We start from the raw sequence: 18670 nt of genomic DNA on the forward strand, positions 1-18670 counted from the left end.
GTGAATTTCGTGTACACAAGCTTGGAAAACGCTCTTGTTGATCTCGCGGCAGCCACGCGCCGCGGGGACGTTTTGCCGGGGGTTGAGCTCCCCGCCCCTCCGCTCTGCAGGTGCAGGACACGGGCGCAGACTCCCTCCCTCCTGAGCGTGGCTTCCTCCGCGTGAAACGGGCACGAAGCCCACCGCAGCGCTGTCGCCAAGACTGAGGTCTGAGCGCCTTCAGGGGGCCGGGGCCTGGCGGAGACCGGGCCCGCAGCGGGAGCGCGAGCGACGGCCGCCCTCCCCGGCACCGGGAGGCTGTGGCGCCCACCGAGCTCCGCGGAGCCGTGAGGGAGAGTCCAGTTTCCACAGTGTCCCTTCTCATCCCAGGCGGGTGGGCTTCCCGGGCCTCCCCGCCTCTCCAGCCCGCCGCCCTCCCGCAGGCAGTGCCCCGCCAAGCACCCTACACACACCCTCTCTCTTTTCGGTCTTCCCTGCCGAGTTTTTCTCTAGAAATTTCTTTCCCGCTGCCCAACAAACTCTTGCTCTTCCTTAAAGGCTCCTTCCTCCACCTCCTCCAGGAAGCCCTCCCTCCTCAGCCCAGCTGGAGGAGATCGTTGCATCCTTCCTGCCGCTCCCACTCCTAGCTTTGTGTCTCACCAGGGGTGCCTGGTGGTGCAGCCATGAGCAGAGCTCCTGTTCCCACAAGCGGGGCCAACCTCCCAAGGCCAGGGCTACCACGGCTCTCTTGCTGCTGGCCAAGTTGGTCACCCCAAGGGCGAAGGTACCAGTGCCTTGATCCAACCCCCAGCTGGTTCAGTGGCAGAGGAGGGCAAGGGACACAGCACACACACAGCCCTAGGGCCTTGGATTCCTCTCTGCCAAAGGGGATGGTGCTGAGGCCACAGGAGCAGCTGCCCAGAGCCTTTTTGAAGGGGTTGAGCTCTGGGCCTGGTCTGGGTCCTGGGTCTGGGAAGGACTTGGGGAGGTACAGGTGATGGCACTGCAGTTAAGCCTCCTGCAAGGTGGCAGCCTTGGGGCCCAACCCTGGGTAGGAGGGCAGGCCAGTGGTGACAAGGGAGGCCCCAGCCAGGTGAAGCTGCAGGCAGGGGCAGTACAGGGACCCGGCAGGTGAAGGCCCTGGGAGTCTGCTGGCAGTGCCACAGGAGTCTGCAGGGCCCTGGGCCAGAGTTTTCAGGGCACAGGTGACTAAGCCCAGCTGCGTCTTCAGCTCAAGGCCCAGGGGAAGTGGGGTTGGGCCCTGGTGAGCGGGGTCCCTGGGCCCTTCCTGAGACCTGGCCAGGCCGACCCCACCTGGAGGTGGCGGCTCAGGGCATTTGGTACCTCCTTCCAAGTTCCCTGGCTTGGCAAGCGGCTGACCCTCAGGTGGACAGCAACTGGACCAGGCCCCTAAGTGGCACGGCTGGGTGGGGGTGTCCCACAGAGCCCACCTCCCATCTCGCTCCAGGCTGGAGCTCAGGGTGAGTCGCAGGCTGCCGCCCTAGAGAAGAGAGCACCCTTCAGGGGCAGCCGAATGGAGATCCCTCAACAGGGAAAGCTGGAAATGACCCAGGACCGCCCCCAGGTGAAGGACACAACTGCACACCACAGAGCTCAAGAGAGCCAACAGCGTCTCTGTATAACAGGGAGGTGGCCAGATGAGGGATCCAGGCTGGGCCAGCCTTGTCTACAGCCCATAGAAGGATTGACCAGCCGGAAGGGTGCATCGGGGGTGCCCAGAGGGTCAGAAGGCCAGGCTGGGGCCCCGAGTCCCAAGGGAGGCCTGAGAAAGCCCCGGGGGAGGCCACTCGGTGGCTGGGCCAAGCAGGTTGTGCCCAGCTGGCTCTAGAGTGCACAGAAGGGGCCTGTGTTGTGGCGCTTGGGTCTGCGCACACCCTGGATGACCACGCCAGGCACTGAGGGGAAGCGTGAGTTGTAGCAGTCCTCCACGTAGTAGGCAGCTGGGCCAGGGGTTCGAGCTGCCAAAAGAGAAGGCTGAGAGCTCCACCCAGGTGGCAGCCCCCACTTGAACCTGGCTCCCGGTTCCCACCCTTGGCCCCTGAACCCTTGTCTTCACAACACGCACCCATGCCCCAGCCCTAGCCCTCCTCTCTCCAGGCCTCCTTACAGGTGCTGAGCCAGGAGGTGAACGCGGGGGAGCGGCTCATCGAGAAGGCCGGCGAACGGGGCCTCTGCAGGCGGCTCCCAGGAAGGATATTGTAGGTGTTGGGGCCAGGGTGTCTCTTGCCAGGTGCCTGCAAAGAGGCCTGAAGCAGGGACTGGGGCTGCATCCTGAGGCCCAGCCCCCTGGCTCCAGGCAGCCCTGGGCGGATGTGGCCCTCAGGTGTCTTGGAGGTGGAGTGGCGGCCTCTGAAGCTGAAGGCGGGGCCGGCGGGCCGGCTGAACAGCTGGTAGTGGGCTGGTGAGGGCCACTGCAAGGGGGCAGGAGACGGGGGCTGCAGGGCAGGGCGCTCCCCACGGATCCTCAGCCAGCTCCCCTTTGGCCCCGCTGGAACTCCCAGCCCCCTGCCTGCCCAGCCCCCACCTTTTGCTCTTGGTCGAAGTCGGCTTTCTGCGTGAAGGGGCTTTCACTCTGGAACCACAGAGTCTGCCATGCCCTGCGGCCACCGCCCTCTGTAGGTGGAGGGTGGAGAGAGAGAAGGCTGGGAGCCCCACCCAGGTGGCAGCCCCCACTCGAACCTGGCTCCCAGTTCCCACCCCCGGCCTCTGAACCCTTGTCCTCACAACGCCCACCCATGCCCCAGCCCTAGCCCTCCTCTCTCCAGGCCTCCTTACAGGCGCTGAGCCTGGAAGTGAACACCGGGAGGGTGGAGGGGCCCTCAGGCCGTGGCGGTTTCAGCTCAGAGGCAGAGGCCCCCATTCCCAGGGTGGAGGACAGGCCCGGTGGTCGGGCCTCAGGGAGGGGACACGCACCTCGGCCCCGGTGCCTGCAGCCGATGCTGTAGCGGGGGTGTGGGGAGGACTCTCGTATGGACGGGCTGGGCACCTGGTACCTGGTGGGACTGGGGACTTCCAGGTCAGCTGTGATCGGGGGGCGTTGCTCCAGCACTGGCCACAGGAAGCAAGCTCTGGGCCTGGGCTCCTTCCAGCAGGCCCCTCCCACAACCCCCAAAGACCAGCGTTGGGGTGGGGTGGCCGGGACCCTCACTCACACAGCTCTCTCAGGGTCTGGGTGTAGGTGGGCAGGGACTCCTGAGGGGTGCCCATCTGTAACCTGAGACCAGCTGGGACCTCCTTCATCTTTGGGAGCCGTGTCTCATCCCAGGCCAGCCCTGGCTCCAGGCCCACCAACAGCACAGATGCCTTGGGCCTGCAAGGGAGACCGGCAGCCACTGTCCCTCAGTCCCCACCACTCTGAGCCGCCTGCCCCACAGCCTGTCCCCCACACTGTCCCTCAGCCCCCTGGCTGCTCCCAGCCACCAGCCCAGCAACCTGCTCCCCCACTCTGTCCCTCAGCCCTGGCCACTCCCAGCTGCCTGTCCCACAGCCTGTCCCCCACTCTGTCCCTCAGCCCTGGCCACTCCCAACTGCCTGTCCCACAGCCTGTCCCCCACACTGTCCCTCAGCCCCCTGGCTGCTCCCAGCCACCAGCCCAGCAACCTGCTCCCCCACTCTGTCCCTCAGCCCCCGAGCCGCCTGCCCCAAAGTCTGTCTCCCTAACTGTCCCTCAGCACCCCCCCGCCGGCTACTCCCTGGAGCCTGCCCCTACCCTCTGTCCCTCACCTCCCAGGCTGCTCCCAGCCGGCCTGTCCCACAGCCCTCCCCCCACCGCTGTCCCTCAGCACCCTGGCCACTCCCAGCCGGCCTGCCCCTTCCCGCCCCACCGCCCCCCTCAAGTTACTGGCTGGGCTCTGGTGGCGTCTGCCTCAGGTGGCCGTGGGTCCAGTGTTTGCCTCCATTGATGTAAAAATTTGCCAGGAATTTCACTGCCTTCTGGTCAAAATTCATCATCAGAGTCTCCTGGCTCTCTTCCCCGAGGGCACCACCAGGCTCTGTGACCTCACTGGTAGGCCCCTCTGTTGCTGGGGCTCCTGGGGAAGATGCATTGTCTGGCCCTGGAGGGGCGGCCCCGGGCCCCCACGCCGGGCGGGCCCCTCCCCCACTAACTAGATGATCACGGGGTCTGCCTGGGCCAGGACCCCCAGCCTGCCCCAGTGACTCCTGGCCCAGCCCTCTCCCTTTCCCCCTAACTTTCCCAGCATTCCTCCCCTCTCCTGCACCCTGGGGTCTCCTGGAAGTCTGGGGTCCACTCTAGCAGGTCCTCTGGGAGGACTGAGGCCTCAGCAGAGGGGGTGGAGGGAACAGGACCCAGGGCATCCGCCAAGCCCTAGGAGATGCCCAGCTGTGTCTGGCCAGCCAGGACTCCCTGGGGGTAGGAGGGAGGGGTCCAGGAAGGATCCCTGGAGGAAGAGGAGGAGCTGCCACCCCACCTGGGTTCCCACTTAGGGAAAAAGCAAAGCCACATCAGATGGGTCTGACACCAGAGGCAGGCCCGGCCCTGGGGCCCAGCCAGGACTGGAGTGTGAGGGCCTGCCTCTCACCTGGGGACACAGAGACTAGAAGGTGTCACTGATGGCCAGGCTGCCTGCTCTGCAAAGGAACAGCCAGCCTGCGTGAGCAAGAGCCCGTGTGGGCACCAAGGCCCTCGCTGTGTGGCCTCTGGAGCTGACCGCCAGCCGGTCCCAGCCCTGACCTTGGCCCAGAATCCACCAGGGCGGGGCCTGTGAACAGGGCCAACTCGGGCCTCCTCCGCCCTCTCTGGATGCCTGCCCTTCAGCACTGGGCCTGCCAGGCAGACAGATGGACACATGCTTGAGGAAGCACAGGATTTATCTGGGCGAAGGGTTCACGCCCTGAGCTCCGGAGCCCCTGTCCAGGTCGCGCCAGGTTCAGAGTTGACTGGCTGCCAGTGGAACAGAGTGCACTTTGCTCATGAAGCCCTTGTCATTGGACAGATAGGCCCCTCCAGGTCCTCCCTGTCCTGTAATAAACGTTGCCGCTGTGAATGGCGCTGCTGGACATCCATCCTCTCCTTCGGAAGGTGCGTGGGGGAAATGCTCTCGTGGTGTCCGGCTCTGCACCCACACCACCACAGCCGTCACAGAAGGAGGCTTTTGTTCAAATGTTGGGGGGGTTGTTCCCCCACACACCAAGCTGGGTGTCCTCTAATTCATTTCCTTCACCATCTACCTGGAGACAGTGTCAGATCCCACAGGGTGAGAGCTCCCTCCCAAGACGGCCTCCAGACACAGACGGGGGCAGGGCCTCCAGACACACACCAGTCGCAAGCCTGGGCCTCTGGAACTTCTGACCAACTGGCTTCAAGTTGGGGTTCCTATGACACCCGCTTTGGGTTTAATTTGGTGTAGCCACTCATAGAACTCAGGGAGGCCGGGCGCGGTGGCTCACGCCTGTAATCCCAGCACTTTGGGAGGCCAAGACGGGCAGATCATGAGGTCAGGAGATCGAGACCATCCTGGCTAGCCTGGTGAAACCCCGTCTCTACTAAAAATACAAAAAAATTAGCCGGGCGAGGTGGCGGGCGCCTGTAGTCCCTGCTATTCAGGAGGCTGAGGCAGGAGAATGGCGTGAACCCAGGAGGCAGAGCTTGCAGTGAGCCGAGATCGCGCCACCGCACTCCAGCCTGGGCGACTGAGCAAGACTCCGTCTCAACAAAAAAAAAAAAAAAAAAAAGAACTCAGGGAAATGCTGATGTTTACTGGTTTGTTGTAAAGGATATTGATTGCAAAGGATACCAGTGAGAGGCATGGGGATGGGCTGGTGCTTCCATGCCCTCGCTCACTGGTCGCCGCCCTCTGGGAACCTCCAGCTGTTCTGCTGTCCAGAAGCTCCCTGAGCCCCAGTCATCTTGGCATTTTACAGAAGCTTCCTGATGTCAGCATTGCTGTCCCTGGGGCTTGGGTGAGACCTCTCCTGGGAGGGTCTTAAGACCCACAATCAGGCCGGGCGCGGTGGCTCAAGCCTGTAATCCCAGCACATTGGGAGGCTGAGACGGGTGGATCACGAGGTCAGGAGATCGAGACCATCCTGGCTAACATGGTGAAACCTCGTCTCTACTAAAAAAATACAAAAAACTAGCCGGGCGAGGTGGCGGGCGCCTGTAGTCCCAGCTACTCGGGAGGCTGAGGCAGGAGAATGGCGTGAACCCGGGAGGCAGAGCTTGCAGTGAGCTGAGATCTGGCCACTGCACTCCAGCCTGGGCGACAGAGCCAGACTCCATCTCAAAAAAAAAAAAAAAAAAAAAAAAGACCCACAATCGGAAAGGCAAGAATGTTAGCATCCTGCGTTGGGGCAGACGAAAGGAGGGCAGGAGAAGGTCAAAGTCCCCCACCCACACCCCCCCAGGCCTTGTACACCCAACATTCTAACACAAGGCCCTATCAAGGGCTGTGGGAATTACCAGCCAGGAGCGGTGGAGGAGAACCAGCGTCTACCAGAATGCCAGACAACTTCCTAGGAGTGGAAGCAATGGTCCAAGTTTGTAGTGTCTTGTATGGACTTGATCTGTATGTACCAAATTGCTTTCCAGAAGGTGCCACCCGAATTAGACGTCCTTCTCACCGTGAGCCTGCCAGCAGTAAGCCTCAGAAACTGCTCTCAACACACAATCAGCATGTATGTGATTATGGTTCGACTTGATGCCCGCACACTTAACGGACTGTGGTCTTTTTTCTTTTTTTCTTTTTTTTTTTTTTTTGAGACAGAGTCTCGCTCTGTCGCCCAGGCTGCAGTGCAGTGGTGCTATCTTGGCTCACTGCAAGCTCCACCTCCCGGGTTCACGCCATTCTCCTGCCTCAGCCTCCCGAGTAGCTGGGACTACAGGTGCCGCCGCCACACCCGGCTAATTTTTTTTTTTTTTTTTTTTTTTTTAGTACAGACAGGGTTTCACCATGTTAGCCAGGATGGTCTCGATCTCCTGAACTTGTGATCCGCCCACCTCCACCTCCCAAAGTGCTGGGATTACAGACTTAAGCCACTGCGCCTGGCCAGTCTTTTTTCTTTTTTTTTTTTCTTTTTTTTTTTTTTTTTTTTTTGAGGCGGAGTCTCGCTCTGTCGCCCAGGCTGGAGTGCAGTGGCGCGATCTCGGCTCACTGCAAGCTCCGCCTCCCGGGTTCCCGCCATTCTCCTGCCTCAGCCTCCCGAGTAGCTGGGACTACAGGCGCCGCCACCACGCCCGGCTAATTTTTTTGTATTTTTAGTGGAGACGGGGTTTCATTGTGTTAGCCAGGATGGTCTCGATCTCCTGACCTCGTGATCCGCCCGTCTCGGCCTCCCAAAGTGCTGGGATCACAGGCTTGAGCCACCGCGCCCGGCCCAGTCTTTTTTCTTAAAAAGTTCATATTGGCCGGGCACGGTGGCTCATGCCTATAATCCCAGCACTTTGGGAGGCCGAGGCGAGCGGATCATGAGGTCAGGAGTTCGAGGCTAACACGGTGAAACCCCATCTCTACTAAAAATACAAAAAAAAAAAATTCATATCATGTCTGCATTTTCCATGAGGTGTTGTTTATATCTTTGTTTTGTGAGAGCTTTTAATGCTGATACTGTCATGCCCATCCATGTGAAGAGACCACCAAACAGGCTTTGTGTGAGCAATAAAGCTTTTTAATCACCTGGGTGCAGGCGTGCTGAGTCTGAAAAGAGAGTCAGCGAAGGGAGATAAGTGTGGGGCCGTTTTATAGGATTTGGGTAGGTAAAGGAAAATTACAGTCAAAGGGGGTTCTCTGGTGGGCGGGAGTGGGGATCACAAGGTGCTCAGTGGGGGAGCTTTTTGAGCCAGGATGAGCCAGGAAGCAAGGACCAGCCATTTTCACTTCTTTTTTTTTTTTTTTTTGAGACGGAGTCTCGCTCTGTTGCCCAGGCTGGAGTGCAGTGGCGCGAGCTAGGCTCACTGCAAGCTCCGCCTCCCAGGTTCACGCCATTCTCCTGCCTCAGTCTCCTGAGTAGCTGGGACTACAGGCACCCGCCACCATGCCCGGCTAATTTTTTTTGTATTTTTAGTAGAGACGGGGTTTCACCGTGTTAGCCAGGATGGTCTCGATCTCCTGACCTCATGATCCGCCCACCTCGGCCTCCCAAAGTGCTGGGATTACAGGCGTGAGCCACTACGCCCAGCCCATTTTCACTTCTTTTATGGTGGAATGTCATCAGTTATGGCCAGGCAGGGCATTTGCACTTCTTTTGTGATTCTTCAGTTACTTCAGGCCATCTGGGCCTATACGTGTAAGTCACAGGGGACACGATGGCTTGGCTTGGGCTCAGAGGCCTGACAGATACCACATTTGTTCATAACACTTGTTGCAAACTTTTTTCCAGTTTTTCAGTTTGCCTTTTGGTTGTTTTTTTTGTTTGTTAAGAAGTGGTAGGGCCGGGCGCGGTGGCTCAAGCCTGTAATCCCAGCACTTTGGGAGGCCGAGACGGGCGGATCACGAGGTCAGGAGATCGAGACCATCCTGGCTAACACGGTGAAACCCCGTCTCTACTAAAAATACAAAAAACTAGCCGGGCGAGGTGGCGGGTGCCTGTAGTCCCAACTACTCGGGAGGCTGAAGCAGGAGAATGGCGTAAACCCGGGAGGCGGAGCTTGCAGTGAGCTGAGATCCGGCCACTGCATTCCAGACCGGGCTACAGAGCAAGACTCCGTCTCAAAAAAAAAAAAAAAGAAGTGGTCTGGTTCTGTCGCCCAGGCTGGAGTGCAGTGGTGCGATCTCAGCTCTCTGCAGCCTCAACCTCCCAGGCTCAGGTCATCCTTCCACCTCAGCCTCCCAAGTAGCTGGGATCACAGGCATGTTCACCACGCCTGGCTAATTTTTCTTTCTTCTTTGTAGAGGTGGGGTTTCCCCATGTTGCCCAGCAGGCTTGAACTCCTAGGCTCAAGCAATCTGCCCACCTGATTCTGCCTTAGCCTCCCAAAGCACCACAATGATAGGCATGAGCCACAGCGCCCAGCCTTTCTTTTTTTTTTTTTGGAAACGGAGTCTTGCTCTGTGGCCCAGGCTGGAGTGCAGTGGCGCGATCTCAGCTCACTGCAACCTCCACCTCCCGGGTTCACGCCATTCTCCTGCCTCAGCCTCCCGAGTAGCTGGGACTACAGGCGCCCGCCACAGCACCCGGCTAATTTTTGTATTTTTAGTAGAGACGGGCTTTGACCATGTCAGTTAGGCTGGTCTCGAACTCCTGACCTCGTGATCTGCCCGCCTCAGCCTCCCAAAGTGCTAGGATTACTGGCGTGAGCCATGGCACCCGGCTGCCTTCCTTCATTTTTATGGTTAGGAAGTCCTTCCTGTACAAAAAAAAGAACAAAATTCAGAATTTGCTTAAAACGTAAACATAATGCCCTGCCCCACATGAAGGGCTGGAGGGAGAGTTCGCACAGCCCTATGGGCCGGGAAGCCCCTGACTCCAACTGAGGCTCTGCAGCTGCAAGGCCTCCTGTCAGAGGAGGGGGCCTGGGGACTCCCTTAGCCTCACCCTGAGACTGGGGCTGGTGGCCTCCTGGGGGCAGCAAGAGCCCAGGCCCTTTCTGGAGGGACAGTCTGTTTTCTGAGCTCTGAAGTTAACGGGACTTCCTCCCAGGCCCCCTGTCTTGCCACGACTCCTCCTCAGCCTGGCACCTGTCTGGGCCTCAGTGTCTCACCTGTGCAGTATGGGCCCTCACAGGGTTAGTGAGGTGTCCTGGCCCAGGAGGTGCCCACAATGCTGGTCCCTCACAATGGTTGCCCGGTGACGGGACTGCCCTCAGGGAAGGGAGCTGGATGCCGGAGGGACTGGAGCCAGCAAGGCCAGAGTGAAAGCAAAATGACAACTACTCAGAAACACGATCTCTTCACGCCAGAGCCTCACTATATCCCTGGGTGAGAGCCGGGAGGGAACTCTGGAGGTGGCTGGGGCCAGGGCTGCAGGAGGGGAAGAATGGCTGGGGCCTGAGGCATGAAGGCCAGCTGTGAGGGGCCCAGAGCTGGACCCCAGGAAGCTGAGGGCCACACCATGGGGCACTACAGTCTGTGGGCTGGGGAGCCCTGGGACAGGGGAAGCTCAGGGATGGGGCTGCCAGGGGCCCAGGCCTCACCCTCCCCGCTGGTGCACAACTGCGAACACCACACCAGGTGGCCAGCACACCTGTCGAGCAGAAACTGGGGCAGCCAAGCATCCGGCAGAGGCCAGCTAGTAAGTGCCCGACGCCCATTCCGGAGAGGACTCCACACTTCATTTTATTTATTTATTTTTTGAGGCAGAGTTTCACTCTTGTTGCCCAGGTTGGAATGCAATGCTGCAATCTTGGCTCACCCCAACCTCTGCCTCCCGAGTTCCAGCGATTCTCCTGTCTCAGCTTCCCGAGTAGCTGGGATTACAGGCACCTGCCACCACGGACCCAGCTAATTTTGTATTTTTAGTAGGGACAGGGTTTCCTTATGTTGATCAGGCTGGTCTTGAACTCCTGACCTCAAGTAATCTGCCCACCTTGGCCTCCCAAAGTGCTGAGATGACAGGCTTGAGCCACTGCGCCCGGTCAGGACTCCAAACTTTAAAGACAAGATGAGCGAACGCCAGGCTGCCTCACTAGATATCCCCCCGAACAAAAAATAAAAGTAACCCCTGAACGGAACGTGTGTGTGCACAGCTACATACACACACGCTACATGCAAAGGGGAAAGGCCGGGAAGAAACCACACCTGCTTCTGAACAGCTACGTCTGGGGAAGGGGCAGGTGAAGCCGAGGTTCAGCATTGCTTGGCTTTATTTATTTATTTATTTATTTATTTATTTATTTATTTTTTGAGACGGAGTCTCGCTCTGTCCCCCAGGCTGGAGTGCAGTGGCCGGATCTCAGCTCACTGCAAGCTCCGCCTCCCAGGTTTACGCCATTCTCCTGCCTCAGCCTCCCGAGTAGCTGGGATGACAGGCGCCTGCCACCTTACCCGGCTAGTTTTGTATTTTTTAGTAGAGACGGGGTTTCACTGTGTTAGCCAGGATGGTCTTGATCTCCTGACCTCATGATCCGCCCGTCTCGGCCTCCCAAAGTGCTGGGATTACAGGCTTGAGCCACTGCGCCCGGCTATTTATTTATTTATTGAGACAGAGTCTCGCTCTGTTGCCCAGGCTGGAGTGCAGTAGTGCAATCTGGGCTCACTGCAAGCTCCGCCTCCCGGGTTCACACCATTCTCCTGCCTCAGCCTCCCGAGTAGCTGGGACTACAGGCACCCGCCACCACGCCTGGCTAATTTTTTGTATTTTTAGTAGAGATGAGGTTTCACTGTGTTAGCCAGGATGGTCTCCATCTCCTGACCTCGTGATCGTGATCCACCTGTCTCGGCCTCCCAAACTGCTGGGATTACAGGCGTGAGCCACCGCGCCTGGCCGGTTGCTCGGCTTTTAAACTGACAAGGCTGCGCTAATTTTGGCCATTTTTATTTTTATTTATTTATTTTGAAACAAAGTCTCGTCATTGCCCAGGCTGGAGTGCAGTGGTGCGATCTCGGCTCACTGCAACCTCCGCCTCCCGGGTTCAAGCGATTCTCCTGTCTCAGCCTCCTGAGTAGCTGGGATTACAGGCACCCACCACCACGCCAGGCTAATTTTTTTTTTTTTTGAGACGGAGTCTTGCTCTGTCACCCAGGCTGGAGTGCAGTGGCCGAATCTCAGCTCACTGCAACCTCTGCCTCCTGGGTTCAAGCAATTCTCCTGCCTCAGCCTCCCGAGTAGCTGGAACTACAGGCGCCCACCACCACACTCCACTAATTTTTGTATTTTTAGTAGAGACAGAGTTTCATGGTGTTAGCCAGGATTGCCTAGATCTCCTGACCTCATGATCCCCCAGTCTCAGCCTTCCAAAGTGTTGGGATTACAGGCAGGCGTGAGCCACCACACCCGGCCCTTTGGCAATTTTTAAAAGGAAGGTAGTTCTTACTCCTTGAATAATCACATAGACCCTGAGGCGCTGAACCACCTGTGACCGCCTGCACCACGCCCCAGGAGGCCACCTGCCTCCCAGTCCTGGTCCTGTGCAGGAGGCTACTGGCCTCTGGGAGTGGCACAGGTGCAGGCTGAGCCCACCCAACACCCTCCTGGTGGGCCCAGTGTGTGTCCAAGGGCCGTCCCTCGCCTACGCCCTGGCCCACACATCCTGTGCCTGTACTTGCCTTGCCAGGGCAGAGCACCCCGGAGTCGCTGGAATGAGGGGTGGGAGGGGGTTGGAGGGGCTGGTACAAGGCAGGCGGCCATCTACTGTGGTGCTGACGTGTTCCCAGCACATGGTGTGTGCCACCCGTTTAGGCTACGAGAGCCCCGGAAGGCAAGTGCCACTGCAGCCCCATTTACAGGTGAGCAGAGGGCAGGCGACCTGCCACAGGCCAAGCTGCTGCTAAGTGGCCGGCAGGCTGGATCCACATCTGGCTTGAAGGGGCCCTGCCCAGTGCTGGGGCTGCCCTTGAGACCTGCCCTGTCTCCTTCTCTTCCCTCCACAGCTATGCCGGCTTCTTTCCACAGCTGCGGTACCAGGTGGGGAACACCTATGGGCGTACCACGGGGCAGCTCCTCACAGACCCCAGTGTGCAGAAGAGCCCCTGCTCTGTGCTGTCCCCCATGTCCAAGCCCAAGTTCATTGAGGACTTCAGCCAGTCCAAGCCCCCGAGGGTTCCCTGCCGAGAGCTGATGGAGCCTTACATTCCCCACTACACCAGTGAGCCGCCAGTCCCCGACCCTGCACCCTCCTGCGCCCGCCTGCCTGTCCTGGCACTCACAGGCTGCCCTGTTGGTACAGGTCTGAAGCCCTATAAGAACTTTGAGATCCTTGGCCAGCTCCCACCCTTGGAGGTGGACGCCCAGGAGCCGCCAGGGGTAGAGAACATAGCCAGACAGATTCTGCTACCTGCAGACGTCATGCCCTACCCCCCGCACCCTCCGTGCCCACCAGGCAGGAAGAGGGAGTCCAGAGACTTGGGACACCCAGCATACTGCGAAGATGCCTGGAAGAGCACCACTTCTGTCTGCGAGGCCCCCAGGCAGCACCAGGTAGCCGGGGGATGCACCAGTGCCAAGCCCATTCTGCTCAGCCCCAGGTGGGAGCCGCACCATGACCTTCACCCCCTCCCCGCTCCAGCTGTACCACTGCCGGAGGGATGAGTACCCACCCCCCGCCCGCCAGCAGGAGACACTAGACGTGGGCAGGTTCCAGCGGCTGCCGCAGCTGGACCACCCCAACCTGATCCAACGCAAGGCCATCTCAGGTGGGTGCGGGCACGGGTTGGGCTGGACAAGGATTCTCCTCCCCACAAGGTTCTTGCAGTGTGAGAGCCCCTGAGGAGACTGCCACAGGGGCCCACTTTTCCTGCTCCAGAATGGGCTAGCGGGCTGGGGGGACCTTCTCTGCCTCCCAGCTGCTTTCAGGAGCCCAGCTTTTCCCAAGACAAGGCAGTGCCCTGCCTGCCTGTTCCCATTTGGCCACATCAGGCAGTCACCAACGTTCAGGGAAGGAAAGGGAGCCTTGCCTGGCTTCCCTGACACGTCTGGGGGCAGGTGGATGTGCCCAGGGGAGGGCCAAGGGGGCCTGGGGTAGCCCGCACGTCTGCCCACCCCCAGGCTATGCTGGCTTCATTCCCCGGTTCGCCTGGGTAATGGGGGTGAATTACCGAGACGGCGTCACGCAAGCCATGGACGAGTTCGACAAGAGCCAGGTAGGAGAGCGCCATCCAGGGCCTGCTCCCAGCTCACACACACAGTTCCTCTCCTGCCTGGTAGCTTCCCTGGAGAGTGCCTTGAAGGCCAGGTTTCCTGAGAAGCCTGAGGGGGCTCTGCCTGGCTCTCTCCTGTCCCTGGAGGTGCCACCCTAACCCCTCTCTCCTGAGTCTTGCTTGGATCCCTGCACTCAAGTTTCGGGAGTCGGGGGAAGGGGGATGCAGAAGGCTGGGAGCACGAGCAGCTTCCCCACGGAGAGTGCCGGCCCTCCGGCCAGGCCCCCACTGGGAGAGTTTACTCTCTGGTTGCCTGCTGGGGAGGCAGCTTGTCAGCACCTGCCTGTCTCCCCAGTTCCTATTTAGAAACCCCCACTGTGACCTGGGTGAGAAGCTGCCTGGAACACACTGGCCCAGCAACCACATCTACAGCAGCCAAGGCCTGATCCCCTTCTACATGGGGTTCATCCCCTGTGAGTACAGGGTGGGAAGGGTCACACGGACACACCCTGGCCAACGTGGGGGGGGCAGCTGTACCTGCCCACCCTTCATTGCTGGTTCAGGACCACCTGTCTGACCACCGTTACCAACCAGGGTCCCACCTTGGTTGGGGTAGGATTGTCTGCCATCCTCCCTACCCCTTTCGGAAGGGGGCTAAAGTCCCAGACACAGGCCAATGGGCCCCAAGGTTGGGTACCCAGAACAGGACAGGCCTGCCTTCAAGAAGTAGGTTCCCCACCAAGCAGATCCCCAGGGCCCAGGGCAGCTGCACACTTCTCTGAAGCCTGGGTGTCCAGCCCATGCTGGTCCCTGGGTACATAAGCCCAGCTCACCTACAGCCTGGCTCCCCGCAGCCATGCAAGACAACTACGCACTGACATTCGGCAATAGCACCCGGAGGGCCTACTGGAAGGAATGGGCGAGGCGAAACCGCACACTATGAAAATGCTTTAATGGTGGTGTCTGTACAGCATGGGATGAGGACAGGGAAAACAGAAGTGCACACACAGCGGGACAGGCCACAGGACAGGCTGGGAGGGAATAAAGAGTTCGCACTGCCTCTCTGCTTTCCCCGGTGACTGAAGGCTCTAGGCCACCTCCTCCTCAGCCTCCTCCTCGAACTCGCCCTCCTCCTCGGCCGTGGCGTCCTGGTACTGCTGGTACTCAGACACCAGGTCGTTCATGTTGCTCTCAGCCTCGGTGAACTCCATCTCGTCCATGCCCTCGCCCGTGTACCAGTGCAGGAAGGCCTTGCGCCGGAACATGGCCGTGAACTGCTCGGAGATGCGCTTGAACAGCTCCTGGATGGCCGTGCTGTTGCCGATGAAGGTGGCGGACATTTTTAGCCCCCGGGGCGGGATGTCACAGACAGCTGTTTTCACATTGTTGGGGATCCACTCAACAAAATAGCTGCTGTTTTTGTTTTGGACATTAAGCATTTGCTCGTCCACCTCCTTCATGGACATGCGGCCCCTGAACACGGCAGCAACCGTCAGGTAGCGGCCATGGCGGGGGTCACAAGCAGCCATCATGTTCTTGGCATCAAACATCTGCTGGGTGAGCTCGGGCACGGTCAGGGCCCGGTACTGCTGGCTGCCCCGGCTGGTCAGCGGGGCAAAGCCGGGCATGAAGAAGTGCAGGCGGGGGAATGGGACCATGTTCACAGCCAGCTTCCGCAGGTCAGCATTGAGCTGGCCCGGGAAGCGCAGGCAGGTGGTGACCCCACTCATGGTAGCAGACACCAGGTGGTTCAGGTCACCATAGGTGGGCGTGGTCAACTTTAGGGTTCTGAAGCAAATGTCGTAGAGAGCTTCGTTATCAATGCAGTAGGTCTCGTCTGTGTTTTCTACGAGCTGGTGGACTGAGAGGGTGGCGTTGTAGGGCTCCACCACTGTGTCTGACACCTTGGGCGAAGGCACCACACTGAACGTGTTCATGATCCTGTCTGGGTACTCCTCCCGGATCTTGCTGATGAGGAGGGTACCCATCCCAGACCCCGTCCCCCCACCCAGGGAGTGGGTCAGCTGGAATCCCTGCAGGCAGTCACAGCTCTCAGCCTCCTTCCTCACAACATCCAGCACCGAGTCCACCAGCTCCGCGCCTTCTGTGTAGTGCCCCTTGGCCCAGTTGTTCCCAGCACCACTCTGACCTGTGAGAAAACAGTCATTTATCAGCCAACTAGACAGCACTACTGGTCACCACCACCATGCGAAAAGGACCTCGTGACATGGTGTGAGCTGACCCCAGAATTCACCCTGCAGGTAGACCAAACAGACCCCTCAAAGTGAAAGGACGGCAGCCTGCCCTGCTACAGATTAAGTCAAGAGCCAAACCTGAGAGCTTAACAAACCCCTCCCCGGGGAGGGGGGGGCCACTGCCAATTCCCAAGGACAGAGCAACAGCCACTGCCCCCAGCTCAGCTCCCTGCAGGGAGATTACGTGTGTGGCGACTCCTCGCCTCGGCAGACAGCTGGACCTTGCTCTCAAAGCCGATTTAGGAGAGGGGATTGAACGGTTCAAAGAAGAGAGTCCAGGGGCCCGGGCTGCGCAGTTCCCACGGAGGTGCCCTTGGAGCAGCCCCTTGACCTTTGAGCCGCCGCCCAGCCCCCAGCCGCAGCTCACCGAAGACGAAGTTGTCCGGCCGGAAGATCTGCCCGAAGGGCCCCGAGCGCACGGAGTCCATGGTGCCGGGCTCCAGATCCACGAGCACGGCGCGGGGCACGTACTTGCCGCCTGCGGGGACGGGAGGGCATCAGCCAGGGCAGGGGCCGCGGGGTCCCCGGAGGGCGGTCGGGGAAAGGGCCGGGGCCTCACCGGTGGCCTCGTTGTAGTACACGTTGATGCGCTCCAGCTGCAGGTCGCTGTCCCCGTGGTAGGTGCCCGTGGGGTCGATGCCGTGCTCATCGCTGATCACCTCCCAGAACTACAAGGGACGCGGGCGGGCCCGGGCGGGTCGGGGCTGAGTCACCGCGGCCGGTGCGCAGGGAGGCAGCCCCGCCCCGGACGGGTGCGGCAGCCCGGCCCTCCCCGCCCCTCCCCCGCCCTGCGCGCCTTGGCCCCCGGGTTCCTGGGGGCTTCGGTCGCCAGGCTCGGCCCAGTCCCCGCGGAGGGGGCCCGGCGGCCGCAATGCGGGGACGCCGCCCGGCCGCTGCTGCCGCCATCTTCCCCGGCTGCCCGCCCGCCCCGCCCGGCAGGCCCGCGCCGGCCCCAGCGGCCCGGCAACTTACCTTGGCGCCGATTTGGTTGCCGCACTGCCCGGCCTGCAGGTGCACGATTTCCCTCATGATGGCGGCGGCGGCTGGGACGCGGGCGGAAGTTCAGAAACAGAAGCTAAGCAGCGGGCGCGCAAAGTGCTACAACCGACGCTCCGCTAACGCTTATATACCCTCCGCGCCCGCCTCCGCCAGCCTCGGATTGGGCTGCCAGAACGAGGCTGGCAAGCTCCCTCGTTTGATTGGCCTCGCCCTCGTTCATCGAGCCGCCTAAGGTCCGCCTTTTTAAGCCAGTTTGATCTTTATTGGTCAGTCGCAGCCTCCTATCTCCCTATCACAATCCACCCCCGGCGCTGCAGTGCTCCGTCCATTGGGTGTTTCAAATGATTGATTTGCCCTCTCATTGGCTGGCTGCCGGGAGCACGCCGCCAGGCTGGCGCTATTGGCTGCGCTGGGTCAGCGTCCTGGTAACCGCCGCAGTGTCGCGGGAGGCGCGCGAACGGGGTGGGGCGCTGGCGCGGGCTTCCGGTCGGGCGGCTGGCAGCTGCGCGCCGGGTGCCGGGGGAAGGGCGGGCCCGACGGGCCTCGGGCAAGCGCAGTCCTGGCTCTGAGCCCGGGAGGTCCTTTCGGGAGCTGGGAAGGGCAGGCCCGGCGGCGGCTCCGCGTCCAGAGTTGCGCCGTCGCCGGTCCTGCGCCGGGACACGGCATCTGCGCGCTGGGCCGGTTCAGGAGCGGGGTCCGCACGGAACGAGCCCGGGGCCTCCAGGCCGAGGAGGCTGCGATGCCTTAAAAGCAGAAAGATACACGGGCTCGGGGGCTGCGGCGGTGGAGGGGAGCGCACCACAGAGCCGCAGAGGCCGCGGAGTTTCCTGCTCCGGGGTCCCGCAGGCCCACTGCCCTCGCTGTCGGGTGAGGGGAGCACGTGGGGGACGTCGCGTCCCGAGGGCCTGGGCGGAGGACAGGGGAGGGGAGCGGAGGGGCGAGGCCTCCCCCGCAGCCGCGCGCCCTGCCCTGTTGTGGAGACGGCGCTGGCCGTGCGCCGGTCGCCTTGGTACCTCGGCCCCAGGAGTGCGCGAGCTCCGTGGAGACCAGGACAGAGCCCAGACCTCCCCCGGCGGGTGGGCCCCGACCTCTGGGCTCCAGGGCCGGTATCCCAACCACGGGTCAGCGCGCTGGGGCTGAGACATACTTCTATTAGTGCTTTTCGTAATTTAAGACTTGATTTCTACTTGGGTGGGAAAAGAAACTTCTAAACAAAATGAATTACATGTGGTTGCGCCTTTAATCAGTCTGTTTGAAAACAAACGTGCTGTATTTTTGTAGCATTTTTATTTTACTTAATTTATTATTTTGAGACAGTCTTGCTCTGTCTCCCAGGCTGGAGTGCAGTGGCGAGATCTCGGATCCCCCCAGATTCAAGCGATTCTCCTGCCTCAGCCTCCTCAGTAGCTGGGACTGCAGGCACCCGCCACCATGCCAGTTTTTGTTTTTTTGGTAGAAATGGGATTTCACCATGTTGGCCAAGCTGGTCTCAAACTCCTGACCTCAAGTGATACGCCCGCCTCGGTCTCCCAAATTGCTGGGATTACTGGAATGAGCCACCATGCCTTCTGTATTTTTGTAGCTTCTTTTTTTTTTTTTTGAGATAGAGTTTTGCTCTTGTCGCCCAGGCTGGAGTGCAGTGGCGCGATCTTGGCTCACTGCAACCTCCACCTCCCGGGTTCAAGCGATTCTCCTGCCTCAGCCTCCCAAGTAGCTGGGACTACA

At 60.2% G+C, this 18670-nt stretch overlaps 3 protein-coding genes across 3 annotated transcripts; 1 reads left to right on the forward strand and 2 right to left on the reverse strand.

Annotated features, from left to right (window-relative positions):
* Positions 1-1595: 1595 nt before the first annotated feature.
* Positions 1596-4215, reverse strand: STPG3 (sperm-tail PG-rich repeat containing 3). Its single transcript, XM_005580312.5, has 6 exons — positions 3842-4215; positions 3153-3310; positions 2914-3048; positions 2525-2613; positions 2108-2411; positions 1596-1958 (listed from the first exon to the last, which is right to left on the reverse strand). Exons 1-6 carry the CDS (start codon positions 3949-3951, stop codon positions 1825-1827), a joined length of 930 nt encoding a protein of 309 aa, XP_005580369.3. The 5' UTR covers positions 3952-4215; the 3' UTR covers positions 1596-1824.
* A 5405-nt stretch (positions 4216-9620) lies between these two features.
* On the forward strand, positions 9621-15776 carry CIMIP2A (ciliary microtubule inner protein 2A). The gene is made up of 6 exons (XM_065529780.2): positions 9621-9875; positions 12486-13032; positions 13121-13247; positions 13600-13694; positions 14047-14164; positions 14546-15776. Exons 1-6 carry the CDS (start codon positions 9718-9720, stop codon positions 14632-14634), a joined length of 1134 nt encoding a protein of 377 aa, XP_065385852.1. The 5' UTR covers positions 9621-9717; the 3' UTR covers positions 14635-15776.
* Positions 14627-17046, reverse strand: TUBB4B (tubulin beta 4B class IVb). The gene is made up of 4 exons (XM_045374072.2): positions 16919-17046; positions 16506-16614; positions 16314-16424; positions 14627-15840 (listed from the first exon to the last, which is right to left on the reverse strand). Exons 1-4 carry the CDS (start codon positions 16973-16975, stop codon positions 14780-14782), a joined length of 1338 nt encoding a protein of 445 aa, XP_045230007.1. The 5' UTR covers positions 16976-17046; the 3' UTR covers positions 14627-14779.
* Positions 17047-18670: the final 1624 nt, after the last annotated feature.

Source organism: Macaca fascicularis, chromosome 15, assembly GCF_037993035.2.
Source record: "Macaca fascicularis isolate 582-1 chromosome 15, T2T-MFA8v1.1".
Lineage (NCBI taxonomy): Eukaryota > Metazoa > Chordata > Mammalia > Primates > Cercopithecidae > Macaca > Macaca fascicularis.

Bases quoted from the DNA above. Each gene is read 5' to 3' on its own strand.
- STPG3 (XM_005580312.5), bottom strand. From the start codon at position 3,951: ATGATGAATTTTGACCAGAAGGCAGTGAAATTCCTGGCAAATTTTTAC. The intron at 3,049-3,152 runs GTGAGTGAGGGT...TCCTGTGGCCAG, and splicing joins CCAGACCCTGAGAGAGCTGT to TGCTGGAGCAACGCCCCCCG. The intron at 2,614-2,913 runs GTGCGTGTCCCC...CTCCACCTACAG, and splicing joins CTGCAGGCACCGGGGCCGAG to AGGGCGGTGGCCGCAGGGCA.
- CIMIP2A (XM_065529780.2), top strand. From the start codon at position 9,718: ATGCTGGTCCCTCACAATGGTTGCCCGGTGACGGGACTGCCCTCAGGG. The intron at 9,876-12,485 runs GTGAGAGCCGGG...TTCCCTCCACAG, and splicing joins GAGCCTCACTATATCCCTGG to CTATGCCGGCTTCTTTCCAC. The intron at 13,033-13,120 runs GTAGCCGGGGGA...TCCCCGCTCCAG, and splicing joins AGGCCCCCAGGCAGCACCAG to CTGTACCACTGCCGGAGGGA.
- TUBB4B (XM_045374072.2), bottom strand. From the start codon at position 16,975: ATGAGGGAAATCGTGCACCTGCAGGCCGGGCAGTGCGGCAACCAAATC. The intron at 16,615-16,918 runs GTAAGTTGCCGG...CGTCCCTTGTAG, and splicing joins GCAACCAAATCGGCGCCAAG to TTCTGGGAGGTGATCAGCGA. The intron at 16,425-16,505 runs GTGAGGCCCCGG...CCGTCCCCGCAG, and splicing joins GTACTACAACGAGGCCACCG to GCGGCAAGTACGTGCCCCGC.